Below are 20,000 nucleotides of genomic sequence, written 5' to 3'. Positions count from 1 at the left end.
GAATAACTAAAGCAATTGTTACCATCCACCTCTCGTGTCTCCCCTTTTCCCCATAGTTTGTAAGCTTGCGAGCAGGGCCCTCACTCCTCCTGGTATCTGTTTTGAACTGTATTTCTGTTATGCTGTAATGTCTATTGTCTGTACAAGTCCCCTCTATAATTTGTAAAGCGCTGCGGAATATGTTGGCGCTATATAAATAAAAATTATTATTATTATTATTATATAAGACAGGTCGTTCCATTCCTGAGATAGGAGATGGCAGTTGGTGCCGATAACATTCTATGTAGAGGAGAGAGGGGTGGAATTCTACATAGAATGCTATTAGCACCAACTGCCATCTCCTATCTCAGGAATGGAACAACCTGTCTTCACTGAATACAGATTTTACCTGGAATTGACATTTTTTTAAATGACTGATCAGTCCAGGGGGAGCAGATTTTCTGATAAGATATTTTACAAAATTGCTTATTTTAACATATATTCATTTTTAATAAAACAGTAGTACAACGGTTAGGCTTTAAGCAAATTGTCTACAGGTGCAGTCTGGTATATGGCAGCGTATGATAATGTTAAATATAGATTGGGATAACCTCCAGGTGTATATTTTCTGCTAAGTGCATATACACAGCATGCAGTGCCTTATATAAGGCAGCTGTCTCTTATCTTAAGTATCAGGGCTGTGACCAGTGAACTGTAGCACACCAGGCAGGTTCCCTGTATTTACACTGTACATGCTTCACTACGTGTATTATTTACTTTGCGATTCGCACTCGGAAGTTATGAAAAGATCTTTCATATGTGTGCATACATTGTAAGTAACCTACATAACTGTACATGGCTTGTTTAGATTCTGATACATCTAATGCATATTATTCCTTATTACCTTATGTCTCCATTCAGAGTTAACTCCTAAGCCTAACAAATGGGCAATCCCCGGATGTGTGCTCGGAACATATTACACAAGCACGCCCAAGATACTCGGATAACACATTACTCGAGCACATTCGCTCATCACTATTCATCACGCCTCCGTCATGACTGATATATAAAAATAATTCTTACGGAAAACCGAACAAGTGTTAACATGTACCGTATATACTCGAGTATAAGCCGAGATTTTCAGCCCATTTTTTGGGCTGAAAGTCCCCCTCTCGGCTTATACTCGAGTCATACCCAGGGGTCGGCAGGGGAGGGGGGGCTGTCTAATTATACTCACCTGCTCCTAGCGCGGTCCCTGTACATTTTTTTTCCCCAGCACCCCAGCTTCTTCCTGTAGTGAGCGGTCACCGTTACCGCTCATTACAGTAATGAATAAGCTGCTCCACCTCCCATAGGGGTGGAGCCGCATATTCATTACTGTAATGAGCGGTAACGGTGACCGCTCAGCACAGGAAGAAGCTGCGGCGCCAGGGAAGCAGGGACTGCACAGCGCCAGGAGCAGGTGAGGATAATAGGGAGGGGGAGCGCTGCGCATATTCACCTGCTCCCCATTCCGGGCGCAGCTCTGTCTTCAGCGTCTTCTGCAGTGACGCTCAGGTCAGAGGGCACGGTGACGTGGTTAGTGCGCGCCCTCTGCCTGAAGGTCATTGAATATTGAAAGAGCCGGGGGCCTGAGCGACAGAGACGTGAGTGTGATTTTTTTTTTTTTATTGCAGCAACAGCAAATGGGGCAAGTATCTGTATGGAGCATCTTATGGGGCCATAACGTTTGTGCAGCACTGTATGGGACCATAATCAACGTTTGTGCAGCACTATATGGGGCAAGTGTCTGTATGGAGCATCTTATGGGGCCATAATCAACGTTTGTGCAGCACTATATGGGGCAAGTGTCTGTATGGAGCATCTTATGGGGCCATAATTAACGTTTGTGGAGCATTATATGGGGCAAATATCTTTATGGAGCATCTTATGGGGCCATAATCAACATTTGTGCAGCATTGTATTGGGCAAATGTGTCAATGGAGCATATTATGGGGCCATTATTAACCTTTATGCAGGATTATATGGGACATATTTTAATATGGAGCATCTTATGGGGCCATCATAAACTTTATGGAGCATTATATGGGGCTCCTGATTCAATATGGATATTCAAAAACACTTAACCTACTGATGTCTCAATTAATTTTACTTTTATTGGTACCTATTTTTATATTTGACATTTACCGGTAGCTGCTGCATTTCCCACCTTAGGCGTATACTCGAGTCATTAAGTTTTCCCTGTTTTTTGTGGCAAAATTAGGGGGGTCGGCTTATACTCGAGTATATACGGTATGTTAGTGTTCCTTTGTGGTCATAAAATATAAAAAAAATACATATTTCCTTTTATTTTCCCAATGATAATGGAAAAAGTAGAGTAGGAAAATTATATAAAAATTAGGCCCCATGTATCACAATAAAAGATTCCAAAAATTATTTTAATATCCAAATGAAATAAAAGCTCCTTAAACCGCATATTCGAAAAACCCCCAAAATGTGCCTTGTGAGAAAGCGGTGAAGGTGGCGTGCATCCTATTGTATTCAGGCTCTATCCAGTCTGTCAGCTACAGCTTATACTGAACGGTGTCAGCTTTCTCGAGTTCAAGAGGGTATTTTACACTATGTATGCAGTTTGCATTGTGAAACCTGATGATTGATCCAACTTTCATACATTTAGACAGCATGTGACTTAATAAGGACCCTGAGAGATAATGACATGCACACATTTATGCAAAGTTCATATAAAGCGGGTCTCCTAGACTTGTAATGCCCATTCACTATGCATGGGCTGACAAACCTTTCCCTAAGGGGGTACATTTTAAAAAAATATTTCATGGGGATCATAGACACACTTGCCCAAAAATTGACTGGCTGTAGCAGAAAGGAACACTGTAACCCTGGTGATCTAGTAGCGGTGGATGATGAGACGTGGAGGAAGGCCTCATTAAAAACTAGGCCCAATTTAAAGGAGCGGGACTCCTTGACTTGTAATGCCCATACACTAACTGCATGGGCTGACAATCCCTGTTGGAAATGCCCAACTTTTCTACAATATAATGAGGGTGCTGCAGATCTTCAAAAATGTGTTTTGTTTTTTTCCCTTTGTTTTGAACGTCCCATTTACATGCATCATACTTTTTGAAACCTTAAACTCCCTCCTGAAACCTAAAGTACAGGCCCCCATCTCCAATCTCAGTGGTGAGGATCTGGCCACTTATTTCCTAGAAAAAATCAACCACATCCATCAGGATATCTCAGCCCAATCTCCTTAGTGCCTGGATCCCCTTCCCTGTCGCACCTCAAGCTCATTAGACATCTTTGAGCCTGTTTCAGAAGAAGAAGTTCCCAAGCTCCTCGCTTCTGCCCGGCCTACAACCTGCAGTAGTGACCCCATTCCTTCACCTCTCTTGCAGTCTCTCTCACCAGTGGTCACCACTCACCTGACTAAAATATTTAACCTCTCTCTTTCTTCAGGTATCTTTCCCTCCTCATTTAAACATGCCATCATTACCCCTTTACTTAAAAAGCCATCCCTGGACCAGAACTGCACGGCTAACTACAGACCTGTCTCTAACCTTTCCTTCATCTCTAAACTCTTGGAACGCTTGGTCCACTTCCGTCTAAACCGCTATCTCTCGGGTAACTCTCTTGACCCCTTACAATCTGGTTTCTGCTCTTTACACTCCACTGAAACTGCCCTCACTAAAGTCTCTAATGATCTAATAACAGCTAAATCCAAAGGTCATTGCTCTCTGCTGATTCTCCTGGATCTCTCTGCCGCATTTGATACTGTGGATCACCAGCTCCTTCTCACTATGCTCAGCTCCATAGGCCTCAAGGACACAGCCCTCTCCTGGTTCTCCTCCTACCTCTCTGACCGCTCCTTCACTGTATCTTTTGCCAGCTCCTCTTCCTCTCCTCGTCCCCTTACTATCGGGGTTCCGCAGGGCTCAGTCCTGGGCCCCCTCCTATTCTCTCTATACACTGCCCCTATTGGACAAACAATCAGCATATTTGGGTTCCAGTACCATCTCTATGCTAACGACACCCAATTATACACTTCTTCCCCTGACATCACCCCCATTTTAATTCAAAATACCAAGGATTGTCTGTCTGCTTTCTCTAACATCATGTCCTCCCTCTATCTGAAACTAAATCTCTCCAAAACTGAACTACTTGTGTTTCTCCCTTCTACTAACCTCACTCTACCCAACATCGAAATTACCCTGGAGGATTCAACCATAACTCCCAAGCAGCATGCCCACTGTCTTGGGGTCATATTCGACACCGAACTTTCCTTTACTCCCTATATCCGATCACTCACTCGCTCCTGTCACCTGCATCTTAAAAACATCTCCAGAATCCGACCTTTTCTCACCTTTGAAACTGCTAAGACTCTTACTGTCGCTCTTATTCATTCTCGTCTGGACTACTGCAACTCTCTTCTGATCGGTCTCCCTCTTTCCAAACTTTCTCCTCTCCAATCCATCTTGAATGCGGCAGCCAGGGTCATATTTCTGTCCAGCCGCTTCATCGGTGCCTCCATCTTGTGCCAGTCATTACACTGGCTACCCATTCGCTACAGTGTCCAGTATAAACTCATCTCTCTCACCCACAAAGCTCTCCACAGTTCTGCACCGCCTTTATCTCCTCTCTCATCTCCGTATATCGCCCTACACGTGCCCTCCTTTCTACAAATAACCTAAGACTAACATCCCCCGTAATCCGAACCTCGCACCTCCGTCTCCAAGACTTCTCTCGTGCTGCGCCAGCTCTCTGGAATGTACTTCTACAGACGATCAGACTGATACCTAGCCCCGACCTATTCAAGCGCGCTTTAAAAACCCATCTCTTCAAACAAGCCTACCGAATCAACTACTCGGGAAAATAACTTTGTCCTGTTCCCTCCTTCCAAATATTATCTGCATGTGAATCTGCACCCTATTATTCATCTGTCCCCACACCCTCCATGCACATAACTGCACTTGATACTTGACTATTGCACTTAAACACACGGGCTGATGACCGGATCATGCAGCTTTATATGAAAATCCCTATTTATTATAATTGCCAGACCTGAAATAACAAGCACTTTTCACCTATTGTGTCCCCCCCATTTCCTTGTAGATTGTAAGCTTGCGAGCAGGGACCTCACCCCTAATGTCACTGTTTAAATTGTCTTAACTTCTACTGAATTTATTGTCTGTACATGTCCCCGCTTAATTGTAAAGTGCTGCGGAATATGTTGGCGCTATATAAATAAAAATTATTATTATTATCATACTCTAAAATGCTGCGCAAATGCAAAAACTGTGCTTCAATTGCGTGGCTATTCCACCATGTGTGAATATGTTCGTTATCATCTGTGATGGACATGCCCAGACGTACAGGTTGTGCCGCTTTCCCCTCCATACCATCACAAAGTGTATCTCCAGTGCTGAATTATTCATCTCTGAAACTCCGTGTATTAACAAGGGACTGGTAAAAGTGAAAACTGCAGTTTTCATGAAATTATTTATCTTCTGCAAATCTAGCAGAGCTCAGAAAGCTGCGCTGTCTATTACACTGTACACACCACTGATTTTACACCATGCATAGAGAGAAAGCTACAATCAGTGGTAGCGGTGTGGTTGGACTGAGAGGCATGGGGCAACTTGTCCTCTGATGATCTGCTGATTAAAACTGATTTTATTGAACGTACAGGACACGGCCCAGTAAATATAGAGGTCTCTGCCCCTATATCATGCTTCTCTGTATCAGTAAACGCTGTGGGTTGGACGCTGAGTACATCTGCAGTGTCCAACCCGCAGCGTCCAGATTTTACAGCATAGTGGATGGGATTTCAAGAAATCTGAAACCCACTAAGTGTGCACCGACACCCGCGGAGACGGACATGCGGCGTGTCTTCCCAGACCGCAGTATGTCTATTTATCTTGTGGAGGCACGAGCCTCTGCAAGATAAATGTCACCCATACAATGTATTGGGCGCGGTGATTCTGCACGGTTCAACGATCACATACGGAATCGCCTGCGTTCAATAGCCGGCAGCGCTTTGGATGCAGCGGTCATGTGTAGCATCCAAAGCGCTGCCAATTCCTGAACGTCTGCACATACCCTTACAGGATTAGTTTCCAGCTGATCATACACACTAGATACTTATTGACTAAATGATTGTTTGGCTAACAGCTTTACACCGCAATGATACTAATAACCACCAAAATCGGAGGCATATTGGAAGTTAGTCACCGTATTGTTAGCCGAACATGAATGCACTCGGCTTTGGAGTCTGTTCACATCTCGTGTTTTACATTGACTATTCCTCGTATATACCACAAACGTAGGCATCTGGGTAGGCTTATAGTGGAATACGTCAGTCATTACACGCTTAAAGGGAATCTGTCAGCAGGATTTTTATTCTCCGAGAGCAGCATAATGTAGGGGCAGAGACAATGATTCGAGCAGTGTATCATTTAGTTTACTTACTTGCTGCAGTTTTCATTAAAAAATATTCTCTCTGCTGAAGATCTAGCAGTTCTCTAAATGCTGAGCTCTGTATAACCCCACCCACTCCACCGACTGGCAGCTCTGTGTACACTGCATAGGCAGAAAGCTGTCAATTAGTATTGAGTGTGGTTGGGGCTACATGGCAGCAGATCTAATAGTCCTGTAGTGATATTCTGCTGATAAATCAGTGATTTTCTACAAACTACAGTAATCAGCTCAGTAAACAGTATTTAATTACCACACACTGTGGTAATAAATGCACACTTTACAAAATTAGTAGTGTCCTATGATGCCAGAGGGCTTCATAGGAATAATATCTTGGCAGACATGTAAGCCATCAGGAGGACACGTCACACTGTGCCGAAAGGCTCTGAACTGGCAGCGGCCTCCTTTGGTACCTTTTTATTTTTTATGCAGCTGTCCCTCTTGACAATGCGATTTAACGTGTTGAACTGATTGGATCAGAACTAGGTCTGATGAATGAATTACTCTCGGGTGCTGGCAGCGAAATGCAGCTAGCGCCTGTGCTAGACTGAGAGGGCAAGGAAAACACTTTTGCTATTCGCTTGGGTCCTTAAGTAGTCTTTGGATACTGATGGTGTGTGAAAATGAGAAACTGCTAAAACAAGATGTCAATAGAGCCTTATTGGTATTTTTTTTTCTACTTTTTGAAGGAAAATTCCGACTTGAAACGAACCCTGCTGGAGACACAGACAAACATCTCACTTCTACAGTCTGATCTGGACAGGCTGAAAAGTGACTTTACTGATCAACGGGCACAGCATGAAAGGTGAGGAACGGAGGGAGCTTGGCGTTGACCAAACATTCATTGTTACTGTGGCTATTCTCGTGGTATGGTTATTCTGACCCGATCTAATATAGAAAGCACAAGAATTAGAGGATAAGGAAATCAGTGTAATACCATGCCTCCATTGCTCCACCTACTATATCTGTAATGTTATCTGATCAAGGGGAGTATCAAATGTAAAAATAGCTGCCAGCAGAAGACGCATTACTCACTTGTTTGCCTACCGTTCTAGTGCCAGGGATCCCAAGATCTTTATCTGCAGCAGTCACATTTTGACCTGATGTGTCATTGATGCTGGCATGAAAAATTATTGGACACCGTAGTGATGCCACTTATTTTACATCCACAGTGGTGAAGTGCCATGCTAACACCAGTGCTGGACAGAGGAGCACTAGTGCTACGATGGCAGATAAATAATTTAAGTAGTGAGTAATGTGTGTTGTTTTTTACTTCAGTACATATTCTGCTTTAAATTTATTGAATTTCGGTAGTAGATGAAAAGCACTTTATTTATAGATTTGAATTGCAATTTTCACTCTCATTAATGGTAGGTTCACATGAGTATATACAAAATGGTTCAGTTTCATCCAGAAAAAGTGAACTACCGTATATACTCGAGTATAAGCCGAGATTTTCAGCCCACTTTTTTGGGCTGAAAGTTCCCCTCTCGACTTATACTCGAGTCATACCCGGGGGTCGGCAGGGGAGGGGGAGCGGGGACTTTCTTATTATACTCACCGGCTCCTGGTGCGGTCCCTACAGGTCCCTGCGCACCAGCTTCTTCCTGTACTGAGCGATCACATGGTACCGCTCATTACAGTAATGAATATGCGGCTCCACCTCCCATAGAGGTGGAGCCGCATATTCATTACTGTAATGAGCGGTAATGGTGACAGCTCAATACAGGAAGAAGCTACAGTACCAGGGAAGCAGGGACCTGCACCGCACCAGGAGCAGGTGAGTATAACGGGGAGGGGAGCGCAGCACGATAGTCACCTGCTCCTTGTTCCGGCACCGCTCCGTCTTCAGCGTCTTCTGCAGTGACGCTCAGGTCAGAGGGCGCGGTGACGTGTTTAGTGTGCGCCCTCTGCCTGAACGTCAGGGCAGAAGACGCTGAAGATGGAGCGGTGCCGGAACGAAGTCAGGTGAATATTGAACGTGCCGGGAGCCTGAGCGACGGAGAGGTGAGTATGTGACTTTTATTTTTTATCGCAGCAACAGCAAATGGGGAAAGTCTCTGTATGGAGCATCTTATGGGGCCATAATGTTTGTGCATCACTATATGGGGCCATAACGTTTGTGCAGCACTATATGGGGCAAGTGTCTGTATGGGGCCATAATCAACGTTTGTGCAGCACTATATGGGGCAAATATCTTTATGGAGCATCTTATGGGGCCATAATCAACATTTGTGCAGCATTATATTGGGCAAATGTGTCTATGGAACATCTTATGGAGCCATTATTAACCTTTATGCAGGATTGTATGTGGTATATTTTAATATGGAGCATCTTATGGGGCCCATTATAAACTTTATGGAGCATTATATGGGGCTCCTGATTCAATATGGATATTCAAAAACACTTAACCTACTGATGTCTCTATTAATTTTACTTTTATTGGTATCTATTTTTATTTTTGACATTTACCGGTAGCTGCTGCATTTTCCACCCTAGGCTTATACTCAAGTCATTAAGTTTTCCCAGTTTTTTGTGGCAAAGTTAGGGGGGTCGGCTTATACTCGGGTCGGCTTATATTCGAGTATATACGGTATTTATTTATTTTCTGGTCATCCATGTGCATTTTTTTTACAGCAGCAGCTATTATTCATTTACAAGACCATTTAGTTTCCTATGTTACAGAAATGCAATGAATCCATAAAAATTGGATGCTATACTGTCACCATGTGGATTTTTTTTACACAGGTTTGGTCAATGGAAAAAAAACACGCTCTAACAAGCAAAATAATAATCTTGTAGATATTTCTACTTTAATGGCTAACAAAAAATAAGTGATATTGTGAAGCAAGCTTTCCAAGACTAGTTGGGTCTCTTCATCAGGCATGGTATCGGGTACCCCGGGCATGGTATTGGGTACTCCATGCCTGATTAGCAGACCTAAGCTGTTTTGAAAGCTTGCTTTACAATATCATGTATTGTTTTTTTTTTTACTCATTAAGATGTATCATATCTACAAGATCAGGCCACGGTCAGTCAGTATCTGGTCAGTATTTTACATCAGTATTTCTAAGCCAAAACCAGGAGTGGAACAAATAGAGGAAAAGTATAATAGAAACATATGCACCACTTCTGTATTTATCACCCACTCCTGGTTTTGGCTTACAAATACTGATGTAAAATGCTGAACGTGTGAACGAGGCTTCATTTTGTTTTTTTCTGAGATCAGTCAATCTTCACTTCAACTGGCTAACATAGTATCAAAACTTCATTTCTTATAAATGGATTTTCAGGAATAGATGACAGGGCAGGATAGGTTAAAAAATAAAATGACAAAATCCTAATCTAATCCTTTGTTATATGTAGTGTGTGCATACAGAAATGAGATTGTGAGCTGTAGGAAAGCTGTTAGGATGCTGCTTCATTATTCCCATCAGTTAGTTGGTAAGGATTACATATTAATAGCTCAATGACGTAAATGAATAACAACCTAAATAATCCCTCCATTTAGTCTATACTCCCTTATATTGTGTGTTTGGAGCCATCTTTATGAACAGCTACTTCCAAGGAAAAAGGATGTTGTCTTTGTCAACACATGTGTAGGGAAGCCCTGGTTTAGGATGACAGACTGCAGATACCAAGCGTGTGATTTGTCTGCTCTGCTATTGATAATGATGTATTCGGCTGTGTTCACACCACATTCCATGTATTCACCGGGGAAGCTCCCAGCGTGCGTATCAAGTGTGTGTTCAAGGTGTCGCTCAAGAAAATGTCCTTTGGCTTCTATTTGGCAGATATATGTGCTAATATGCTGAGAGACAAAAATGGGATATTGTAGTAAACGGCTATTACATACCTTGTGATCCAGTAACAAAAAGTACAATGTGACAGTGCAGGCGATGGATGGCACCATGCTGCAATAATCAGAAACGTCTTTAAAGGTCCCAATGTGTATATACATTAAAGACCCTAAATGTAACCAAAAAAAAAAACAAAAAGCGGAGCGGCACAGTCTCTAATATAGAGGTTCTTTCCAGACTGCTACCAGAATATCTAGGTGCTCAACAGTGGATTATACAGCCATAGAATTTCGACCTTAGGTGCTCCTCTGAAAAAAGACGTCCATCTGCACATTCCACATGTAAGAAAAGATGAGGGCACTCACCAGTCTTCACAAAATTCAATCCTATATTGGTAAAATCTCCAGATAAAATTCATGGCCTGGGGGCGAAGGAACCAAAGCTCGTGTGAGCAGGGGAGAACAGGGACGACGGCCGTTTCGCGCTGTGCTTGCGCTTCTACGGGTAACAAAAAGTACAATGTGACTGTGTAGGCGATGGATGGCACCATTCTGCAATAATCAGAAGCGTCTTTAAAGGTTCCAACGTGTATATACATTAAAGACCCTAAATGTAATGCAAGGCTAAACCTAACCTGTAAATCCATTTTCTTATAAAACAGAGAGAAACTACTGCTAAAGACCATAATAGACGAGAGCACCGGGTACAGCAATCAGATTCAGTTGCTCAAGTGAGTAAGATAAATGTATATATTTTTTTTGTTTTAGCTTATTTTGTGTCTTTTTAAAGGGACCCTGTCAGCCTGGTTTTACGTATGAAAGTGGTAATATGATTGTATAGGCGCTTGTCCCCAAATAAAAATGAAACTTTTTTTGTAGAGATACACTGTGGCAGTCAAGAAAAATCTGTTGTGAAAGCCGTATACAAATCAGGTTGGAAGTGCACTGGGGAGTTGTCGATACTGGGGGCTTCTGCTAAGTGCATTGACACGCCCCCACTGCACTTCAAGCTTGATTTGCATGTGATTTCCATACTAGGTTTCTCATGCCTAGTGCATCAGACCTGTACAAAAAAAGTTACCATTTTTAAGGGAAACAATTGCCTATACAACTATACCACTACTCCATATGTAACAATGTGCTGGCAGGATCCTTTTTAATATACAATAATATTTTATTTAATACTGGAGTAAATAATAAATTTTCACAATTTACCTTGGGTTATGAGTGGTTTAGGAAATTGTGGGAATCGGATGACGTCTCCTGTTATGTGGTACAGGTGTTGGTAGATGTCTGAGACTTACTAGATTTTTGTGCTCTACACTTGCAGCGAGGCCAACAAGTCCCTGTATGACAGTAATGACAGCATGCGGTTTGCACTAACAAACATTGAAAATGAAAAAAAACGGGTGAGTTGTATTGAGTAGAATATATATGTACAATGTAAATGTTAGGCTTCGTTAACACTTGTGGAGTTAACGGTTTTACCAGATGAAAAAAGGGTAGGCCACCTTACATAAGATCACCGGAGCCGGTTAGCCAGTGGGGCCAGTGTCGTGGTTAATTATTCCTGCTAGACGTCTGTTCTTCTCTTCCTAGAACACAACAGCAGAATTCTGAATTCTTTGTATCTCATCAGTCGACATTAAATATAGCTATACTTGGGTAGAAAATCCACAGCACTCAGATCAGTAGCAGAAGCTAAGAGTCTTATTGAATACGGCAAGCCTTGAGTGTTTTTCCCTAGAAGGTTGCTTAAAATAATCTCATGCGAGTGGAAACGTTGCTGGTAAAAGTCTTCATTGCCATTTATGTATAGTGCCCATATAGCACAAGGGTCATTCTTCTCTAGTCCAGGGATCTTCAAAGTTTTATACAACGACTTCTGCTTAATTTCCCAGTGATATTAACTCTACAGTCATAAGCGTAGAATCCTGCTCAACTACTCAACGGTAGTAATTTTCCTGAAATGAGGTTTCTTTCCTGGAGATTACAGATTAAACATGCAGTAGGTTGTTGGCGTGTAAAACTCATTTTAGGGCATATTCACACATAACAGGTTTGGTGCAGAAATGTCACTGTCCCAATCTTGTGCATGGGGTTTGCAGACGTTCATGTACATGCTGCAGAAGAAACTCCATTCAACCCTACAAGGAACTGATTTTCACGGGCAACAAATCTGCCATGCGTGAACATACCAAGGTTTGGTGACGTTTCCAGGTAGGACCTGCGCCATGGTATAAAGGGAAGCATATGATGTCTGTTAACACTTTCCTCATTCTTTTTCAGCATTCCTCCCCCAATCCTCCAAAGGATGCTCCTGTGATTACCTATAGCAGGTAGGATGGAAATCTACAACTAGCATCCATAGTAATAAGACAAGCTGTGGAATTCAAAGCAGAATGTAATCTGTGCAGATTGATGTCCCAATTGGTCTGGAGTATTTTTGGAAGCTGGATTTTCTCTTTTCCTGTTTGCTGCAAAATGCTAAACCCCATAACACTGACCCATTTATAATTCTTTGAGGATGTGTATCGTACACGTACGTCAGGTGTGGGTGTGTGTATATGCAGTGGGCTCAGCCACTGTAAGGTACTTATTCATCGTTTATTTTTTGTTTTGTGCAGTTTATATTATATTAAATTCGGCATCCTTGTCTAACTTTCCTCAAAGGTTTTCAGCAGACGATGATCCATATACCAAGTATTCTGATGTCGCCAGCTGGGCCAATAGATGCAAGGACAGTGGCGTGTCCATGCCTCGAAGCCTTGGGTATAGTGACATAGACTGCTCTGCCAGTGACTTTGGGAGCGAGCACAGCAATAGCTCTGAAGAGCCCTGGGAAGGGAGTGTTTCTTATATAAATTCTGAAACAGAGGTAAATCTATTCCATTCCTGGCACCAGGCCGCTCACAATCAGTCGTCTTCCTCATCCTGACGCACACACAGGACTGCATCTGCCAGGAGCAGGAGGCAAGATGGTGTCATAATTTTTCGCTAAGGCGCAGTACTGTTTTCTAACCGTAGTGCACACTCATAGCAATCCTGTTTTTGACGTGCGCTGTGCACACTGGCGAGTGGCAGTGCGTTCGGTGTGGGAAGAGCTTGTATGACTCTGTCTGTTCAAAGCCTTTGGCTACCTCCCAAACCACAGAAGCGCCATGTCTTCCTACTTTTTTATTGATGCAGTACAGATGGACTTGTGGTGCTGGCACTTGCCTGTGAGAGGAACGCCTTATACAGTGAGGGGAAGTTAGAAAGACTGTACACCTCCAGGAAATGTAGGTGCTGAAATGATTGGAGATGATCTAATTTCTGTTGGCCTTGATTACAGCCCTTACAGATGATGTCATCTGCACCCATTTCACATCAGGCCTTATAGAAAACACTTGGTCCTTCAGAGCTCCGATTAGCCATTTGTCGGCCAGAATATGACCTGCGTAGAGGCTGAAAATACAGTATATTGTTGGTATCAGATGCAGGACATCTCTACACCACCCTATCTTACTGTCCATGATACAGAATGATGGACATCGTGTGTAAACACTGGTCATACCTATTGTGGATACTGCAGCCGCAATCAATACACGTTTCCCCCTAAGTATGCGAATGCCATTATGCCGCCAGCTTCCCACTGTGAAAATCTGTACGGTAAATCCAGTGTGTATACGCCGTGTCTGAATATACTCTTACTTAGACTCTGACAACCAGTTGTTATTTTTGTAAAATAAGGCTAGGGTCACATTGCGTTAGTGCAATCCGTTTAGCGCTAGCGGATTGCGCTAACGCAATGTTTTTAAAGGGTCGCGTTTCGGGGTCGCATTAACGTCCCCGCTCTCGCAGATCCCCGATCTGCGAGAGCGGGGAACGGACCTCGGGCGCGCCGCGGACGCTGCAAGCAGCGTCCGAGGCGCGCTACAAAAGACCGGCGCGTCGCTAGCGCGTGCCGAAAATGACACGCGCTAGCAATGCGCTGGTACATTGCGGGCAATGGGAGCGCTAACGGACGCGTTGCATGGCGTTAATTTCGCCGTGCAACGCTGTCCGTTAGCGCTCTGACCAAAACGCAATGTGACCCCAGCCTAATAAGCCATAAGTGTCTTATACGTGTGGATGTCCTCTGAGGCTGCACCTATTTGGCGAGCATGCAGTGAACTTTTTTTTTTTTCAGAAATATCATCTGAGAACTGTAATTTAGTAGTAGTAGTGCAGTGTAAAAATATAATAAAAACAAACAAAGCAGGTACACAGTGTGTGGCGTATGTGTGCAGTGTATTCCCTGTTAATAAGTGTGTGGTTTATTGCAGTTATATATTTGGTTTATTCACTGCTGGTATATAGTTTGTGTGCAGCTTATTCATTGTCCGTATATGTGTATATTATTAATGCCTCGCTGGCATGTAGTGTTTTGTTCATTTCTATCGTGTGTGTTTGTTTTTTTTTGTTTTTTTTTAATAAACAAGCTTCCCCATGAAGGTTTTTTTATATAATTCTGGATATGTGCATTTAATGTAGTGTATATGTGTTAATATACTCGCCTACGGTCACCCTCCCTGGGATCCAGCGACATTCTGCTCCTCTTCTCAGTGAATCACCGCTCTTCAGACTATCTCGATCACTCTGTCTGAGCCGAGCGTGGCTTTTACAGTGCAGCCAATTGTGTCTCATTCTGATGGTCCATAGACTTCCATTGTAAAAGCCACTTTCAGTTCATGCAGAGGACAACGTGATCCAGAGTCTGAACAGCGGTGAGCTCCCTGAGAAGAGGAGCAGAATGTGGCTGGATCCTGGAGAAGGCGGCGGTAGGTGAGTATAATAACACGCTAGATTAGATGCACATATACACAAGTTTGTTAAAAAAAATCTTAATGTGAGGGCATTTTTATTGAGAGGAGTGAGGTTATTTTAAGTTTTTTCCTCAGGCAGCAGAAAAGCTAGAATCAGCCTGTTGTGGTGTTTTGAATATTTGTTGCTTTGTGTTTCCAGACTGTGGAAGCCAGATCAGAAGTTGATGGCCGGACTAAGTGGCTGCCTTCTCGCCCTGTAAGCCGCAGTGGCTCCACCGCCTCTTCAAAAAGGCGACTCACTGCATTTACTCCAAAAGTGAGTAGACCTGTGATAGCATGCCGGAATTACTAGCTAGATAGCTGTTTTATATATTTGCTATAGCTGGTTATGTTTTGTCACCTAAAAGATCAGTTGCACTTTTTTACAGTGTCCTTATGACATTGCTCTTCCACTAAGTCTTCCTACCGGGTGTGTATAGCTGCACTGAGCAAGGTCGGCTGGTGCTGAGGCAGCCATATAACTACCAGTGAGTATCGGGCATTGGTGCTACTGAAATTAGTAGGACCTGTGCACGGTTAACTCTCGACCACTGTGGCATCCAGAGTGTAATAGTTCCCCTCCATGCAAGGCTAGGGGGTCTAGTACCATTGGAGGAGCATTTTAATCCCTTCGCATATGCTGACGTGCCGGTATGTCAGGGTGCGCATGTATGCAAAGGGCTCAGCAGCAGAGCCTACTCCATACCGGCAGATGTCGGCTGTGTTGCACAGTTAGTATCTTTGTATAACTGCAGTGTCTAGAACTTGCTGTGATCACTGATGTTTAACCCCATTTACGACATGCGCTGTACTAGTACTACGCATGTTGTGTCTTCCTCTTAGATGTGGACTCCGGTGATGTTGACTCAAGACAATATTTAAGACTTTTTAAAAATATTACTAAAATGATTGATGATTTGCTGAAAATGGACATTAGTTTTGTTAATTGCAGAAAGAAGGCTTGACGATAGGAGGAGAAGCCCCATCATCTAGTCCAATATACAGACTTGTCTTGGCTGGAGATGCAGGGTCTGGAAAATCTAGTTTCCTTCTACGACTGTGCCTGAATGAATTCAAAGGAGACATTACGACCACATTAGGTTGGGTTTTTGACATCTGTCTACTCTCTATTTCGTTAAGCTCCATTTACTTGGACTGACCGCAGCACTCAGTAAATCAGTAATCAGTAAATTGAGCCCCACTTTGCCTAAATCACAGTAGGCAGCCACATGTCTGACATTATTGTAGGGGGGACAGCACTTCACAATTTACAGGTGCATGTTTCCAAAAGCACAAGCTGGGCACAATATATGGGCACTAAACTGCCATATTTGCAATTCTCCAGAAAAAAGCCTGATAGAGATTACAAAATAGTCACTGCAGATGAATTAATTGAGAGACACAATTTCTTCTCTGCTATTCTTCGCAAATGTCGTCCTCAAACTATTCTAAGGCTCCAAAAGCCAAATAATGATTCTTCCTTCTCTGCCCTGACATGTGGCCAAACAGTAGTTTCTGACGACATAAAGGGCATCGTCGCTGTTCTGGTGAAATTGCGCAATAAATTGTGGGGTCCAGGTTTCGCCTATTAACCCTTGTGTAAATTATAAATTTGTAACAACAAAAAATACATTTTTACCACTAAAATTTCCTAGATCCAATGGTATAAAATTCTGTGAGGCACCTGTGGGTTCAAAATGATCACTTCACCCCTAGACGAATTCCTTATGCAATGAAGTTTCCAATATGGGGTCACCTGGGGTGGTTTCTGCTGTTCTGGCTCCTCAGGGGCTCGGCTAATGGAGCCCACAATCTATTCAAACGGAATCTGCATTCTAAAAGACAAGCGGCGCTCCTTCCCATCCAATCCGGTCCCTGCCGTGTGCAGTCTGTTTGAAGTCCGCACCTAGTAGGCGTACAGTCCAAAATTAATGCATGTCTGACTTCACATTTGCTCTGCAGGCAAGATTAGGCTATGGCCCCATCGGTGCATACATACAAATTCCGTTTTGGGGGGGGGGGAGGGAGCATGTGCCTAAACCCAATGTAAAAGCACCATGACATATAGTGGGGTCTATTTTCTTGCATTTTTCGTTGTAAAAGTAAAAAATTTGAGGCTAAAGCAACATTTTAGGGTAAAAATTACAATTGTATTTTTTTAATTTGACTTTGTATTAATCGCTGTGTAGTACCCGAAGGGTTAAAACATTTTCTGAGAGCAATTTTGAAGTATTTGAGGGGTATGGTTTTTAAAATGGTTTGTGGTGTTTCCAATATATAAGCCCCTCAAAGTCCACTTAAATCTGAATAGGTCTCTAAAGAAACAGGTTTTGTAAATTCCTTGAAAAAAAATGAGAAAGTGCTAGTAAACTTAACCCTTCTAACATCCTAACAAAAAATAAAATGACATTTGAAAAATGATGCAGATGTAAAGTTGACATAGGGGAAATGTTATTTATTAATTATTTTATGTAGCATGACTGACTCGTTTAAGGATGTAAAGATTGAAAGTTTGAAAATTGTGAGTTTTTCTAAATTTTTGCCAAAATTTCGACATTTCACAAAACGCAAAACTTATTCACCCAAATTTACTACTAACGTAAAGTACAATGTGTCACAAAAAAGAGTCTCTGAATTATGGGGATTTGTTGGTGTTCTAGAGTTACCACATAAAGTGACACTGGTCAGATTTAAAAAATTTGGCCTGGTCATTAAGATTAAAATTGGCTCTGTCACTAAGGGGTTAAAAATAATTTCACCTAACAGGCAGGCATCTTTCTCGTTCCATCGGGTGACCAGCAGCCTATTTAGACTGAAAGATAATCGTGAAATGAGCTTTCCCACAACGATCTTTAAGTATAAATGCACCTTAAGATCTGTGGTGTGCCTCTCCCCCACTGCGACACCTTTGTCCTCAATGTCGTGTTTGTTTTTCCACTTTAGATTACCTTGTTCACAGCAGATTGTCTTTCCTAAGCCAAGTTCATCTTCAGATCTATTTTCTTCACTAGTGTCTTGCCTATCTGGTTGCTATAAACATGTCAGCTAAGAATTTCTCTATTTTAGGAGTGGACTTTCAAATGAAGAAACTTCTAGTTGACGGAGATTATACAACCCTGCAGATCTGGGACACAGCGGGGCAAGAAAGGTGTGTGTGTGTGTGTGTGTGTGTGTAAACCTTGAAAATATGTGTCCATTTACATTGATAAAATACCGCAGCCTAAAATGGCTGTAGTATGTGGCTGTAAATGGATATCAAATGATAGTGACAAAAAAAAAGTATTTAACCCCTTCTATCACATTTGATATACTGGTAGGTCCTGTTTGTAAAGTACTTCAATAACTGGATGGTCCAGGTGATTTTGCACGTTCGCTACGGGAGTTTGGCTTAACTGGTAGCAGAGTTCCTCCAGTAACAGCCTGGGCCAGTGGCAACAACACCGCCCTGGCCATTTATTCCTCTAATAATAATAATAATCTTTATTTTTATATAGCGCTAACATATTCCGAGGCGCTTTACACACATTATCGTCGCTGTCCCGGTTGGGGCTCACAATCTAAATTCCCTATCAGTATGTCTTTGGAATGTGGGAGGAAACCGGAGTGCCCGGAGGAAACCCACGCAAACACGGAGAGAACATACAAACTCTTTGCAGATGTTGTCCTTGGTGGGATTCGAACCCAGGACTCCAGCGCTGCAAGGCTGCAGTGCTATCCACTAAGCCACCGTGCTGCCCCAGATGCCACAATGGAGCTATTTCTGCATTTAGAAGGTTGTAAGAGGGATGGGACTCGATCGCGGGGTGACTGTGAATTTCATGGACCCAGAGGTCAACGAATGACCTCTGGGTCTGCTAGGCACGGTGGCCTATTCGGGCCTGCCATAGGTGGGATCTAACAGGCGTCCGGTCAGTGTTTAAACTGACAGGTCTAATACCCTACAATCCATACATGTTGCAGAGTATTAGACAACTGATCAGTCCTTGAAATGTTCAAGTCCCATATAGGGAATGTGTAAAAAATTAAATCAATCGCAAAAATATTTTGAGAAAAAAAACTACAAAATGAAGAAGAGTGAAGAAAAAAATCACTTACAATGTTGTGCCAATAAATACTCCTTTTTAAGTAAAGACAAAAATAACGAAAATCACATTTGTTATCCCAGATTGTGTACAAAAGTAACCAAAACCTAAATCAAAAGAAACATTGTATCACTGTAATCCTACTGACCTGAAGAATATATATTTTACACAGTTCAACATGTGGTAAAAGTGATCAGACAGATTTAAAGTATAGATAGAAAGTAATCTAAAATATTATGTACCCTAAAATGATACCAAAAGAGACTTCAAATCATCCTGCAAAAAAAACAAGCCTTCATGTCAGTCAGCAGAAACAAAATATGGTGATGCAAAAAGTTTTTTTTTTTTTTTTAAATTAGGAAAAGATGGAAAAGTTTTATCATTAATATCGCATTCGGCTTCAGTCATAGGGACGGTTTCAGTCATCATTCTGAGTATACAGAATGGCCGCTGTATCCGTGTCCTCAACCCTGACTGACAGCCGGTCTTTAAGTAGAGCCAACGTCCGTCCAGGCCGGGTCGCGGTTACAGCGGCCGCTTTGTATATTCAGAGCGGTGACTGAACGGGTGCCACCCCTGTAACATAAACCGAATGCCATAAAAATTTTAATGGAATCGCCCCTTTTTTCCAGGTTAAAAAAATACACATTTTGTTTTCCTATGTTTGTAAAAAGATCAATCAAAAGGGTCAATTTACGACCATCTCCGATTCCCACTAGACAACAGTGGAGGAAAATGCAACTATCGCAAATAGTTTATTTTTAAAAAGGGTGAACTTTAGGGGCTTTGATGTACTGCAAAAAAGAAAAAAAAGAATTATCCAGT

The 20,000-nt window shown here is 42.4% G+C and overlaps 1 protein-coding gene across 2 annotated transcripts in view; it reads left to right on the top strand.

Moving 5' to 3' along the window:
• LOC138676646 (ras and EF-hand domain-containing protein-like) overlaps positions 1-20,000 on the top strand; it is a 60,479-nt gene that overhangs the window by 36,507 nt on the left and 3,972 nt on the right. For both annotated transcript variants that reach the window (XM_069766147.1, XM_069766149.1), the window contains exons 6-13: positions 7,158-7,273; positions 10,930-10,998; positions 11,598-11,676; positions 12,557-12,606; positions 12,941-13,145; positions 15,254-15,370; positions 16,046-16,193; positions 18,160-18,241. In XM_069766147.1, coding sequence (XP_069622248.1) covers positions 7,158-7,273; positions 10,930-10,998; positions 11,598-11,676; positions 12,557-12,606; positions 12,941-13,145; positions 15,254-15,370; positions 16,046-16,193; positions 18,160-18,241 — 866 coding nt within the window. The remainder of the gene's footprint in view (positions 1-7,157; positions 7,274-10,929; positions 10,999-11,597; positions 11,677-12,556; positions 12,607-12,940; positions 13,146-15,253; positions 15,371-16,045; positions 16,194-18,159; positions 18,242-20,000) is intronic.

The sequence above is a fragment of the Ranitomeya imitator genome, chromosome 4 (assembly GCF_032444005.1).
Source record: "Ranitomeya imitator isolate aRanImi1 chromosome 4, aRanImi1.pri, whole genome shotgun sequence".
Classification (NCBI taxonomy): domain Eukaryota; kingdom Metazoa; phylum Chordata; class Amphibia; order Anura; family Dendrobatidae; genus Ranitomeya; species Ranitomeya imitator.
Note: the sequence above shows the minus strand (reverse complement) of the source record. Positions and strands in the feature narration are given on the sequence as shown.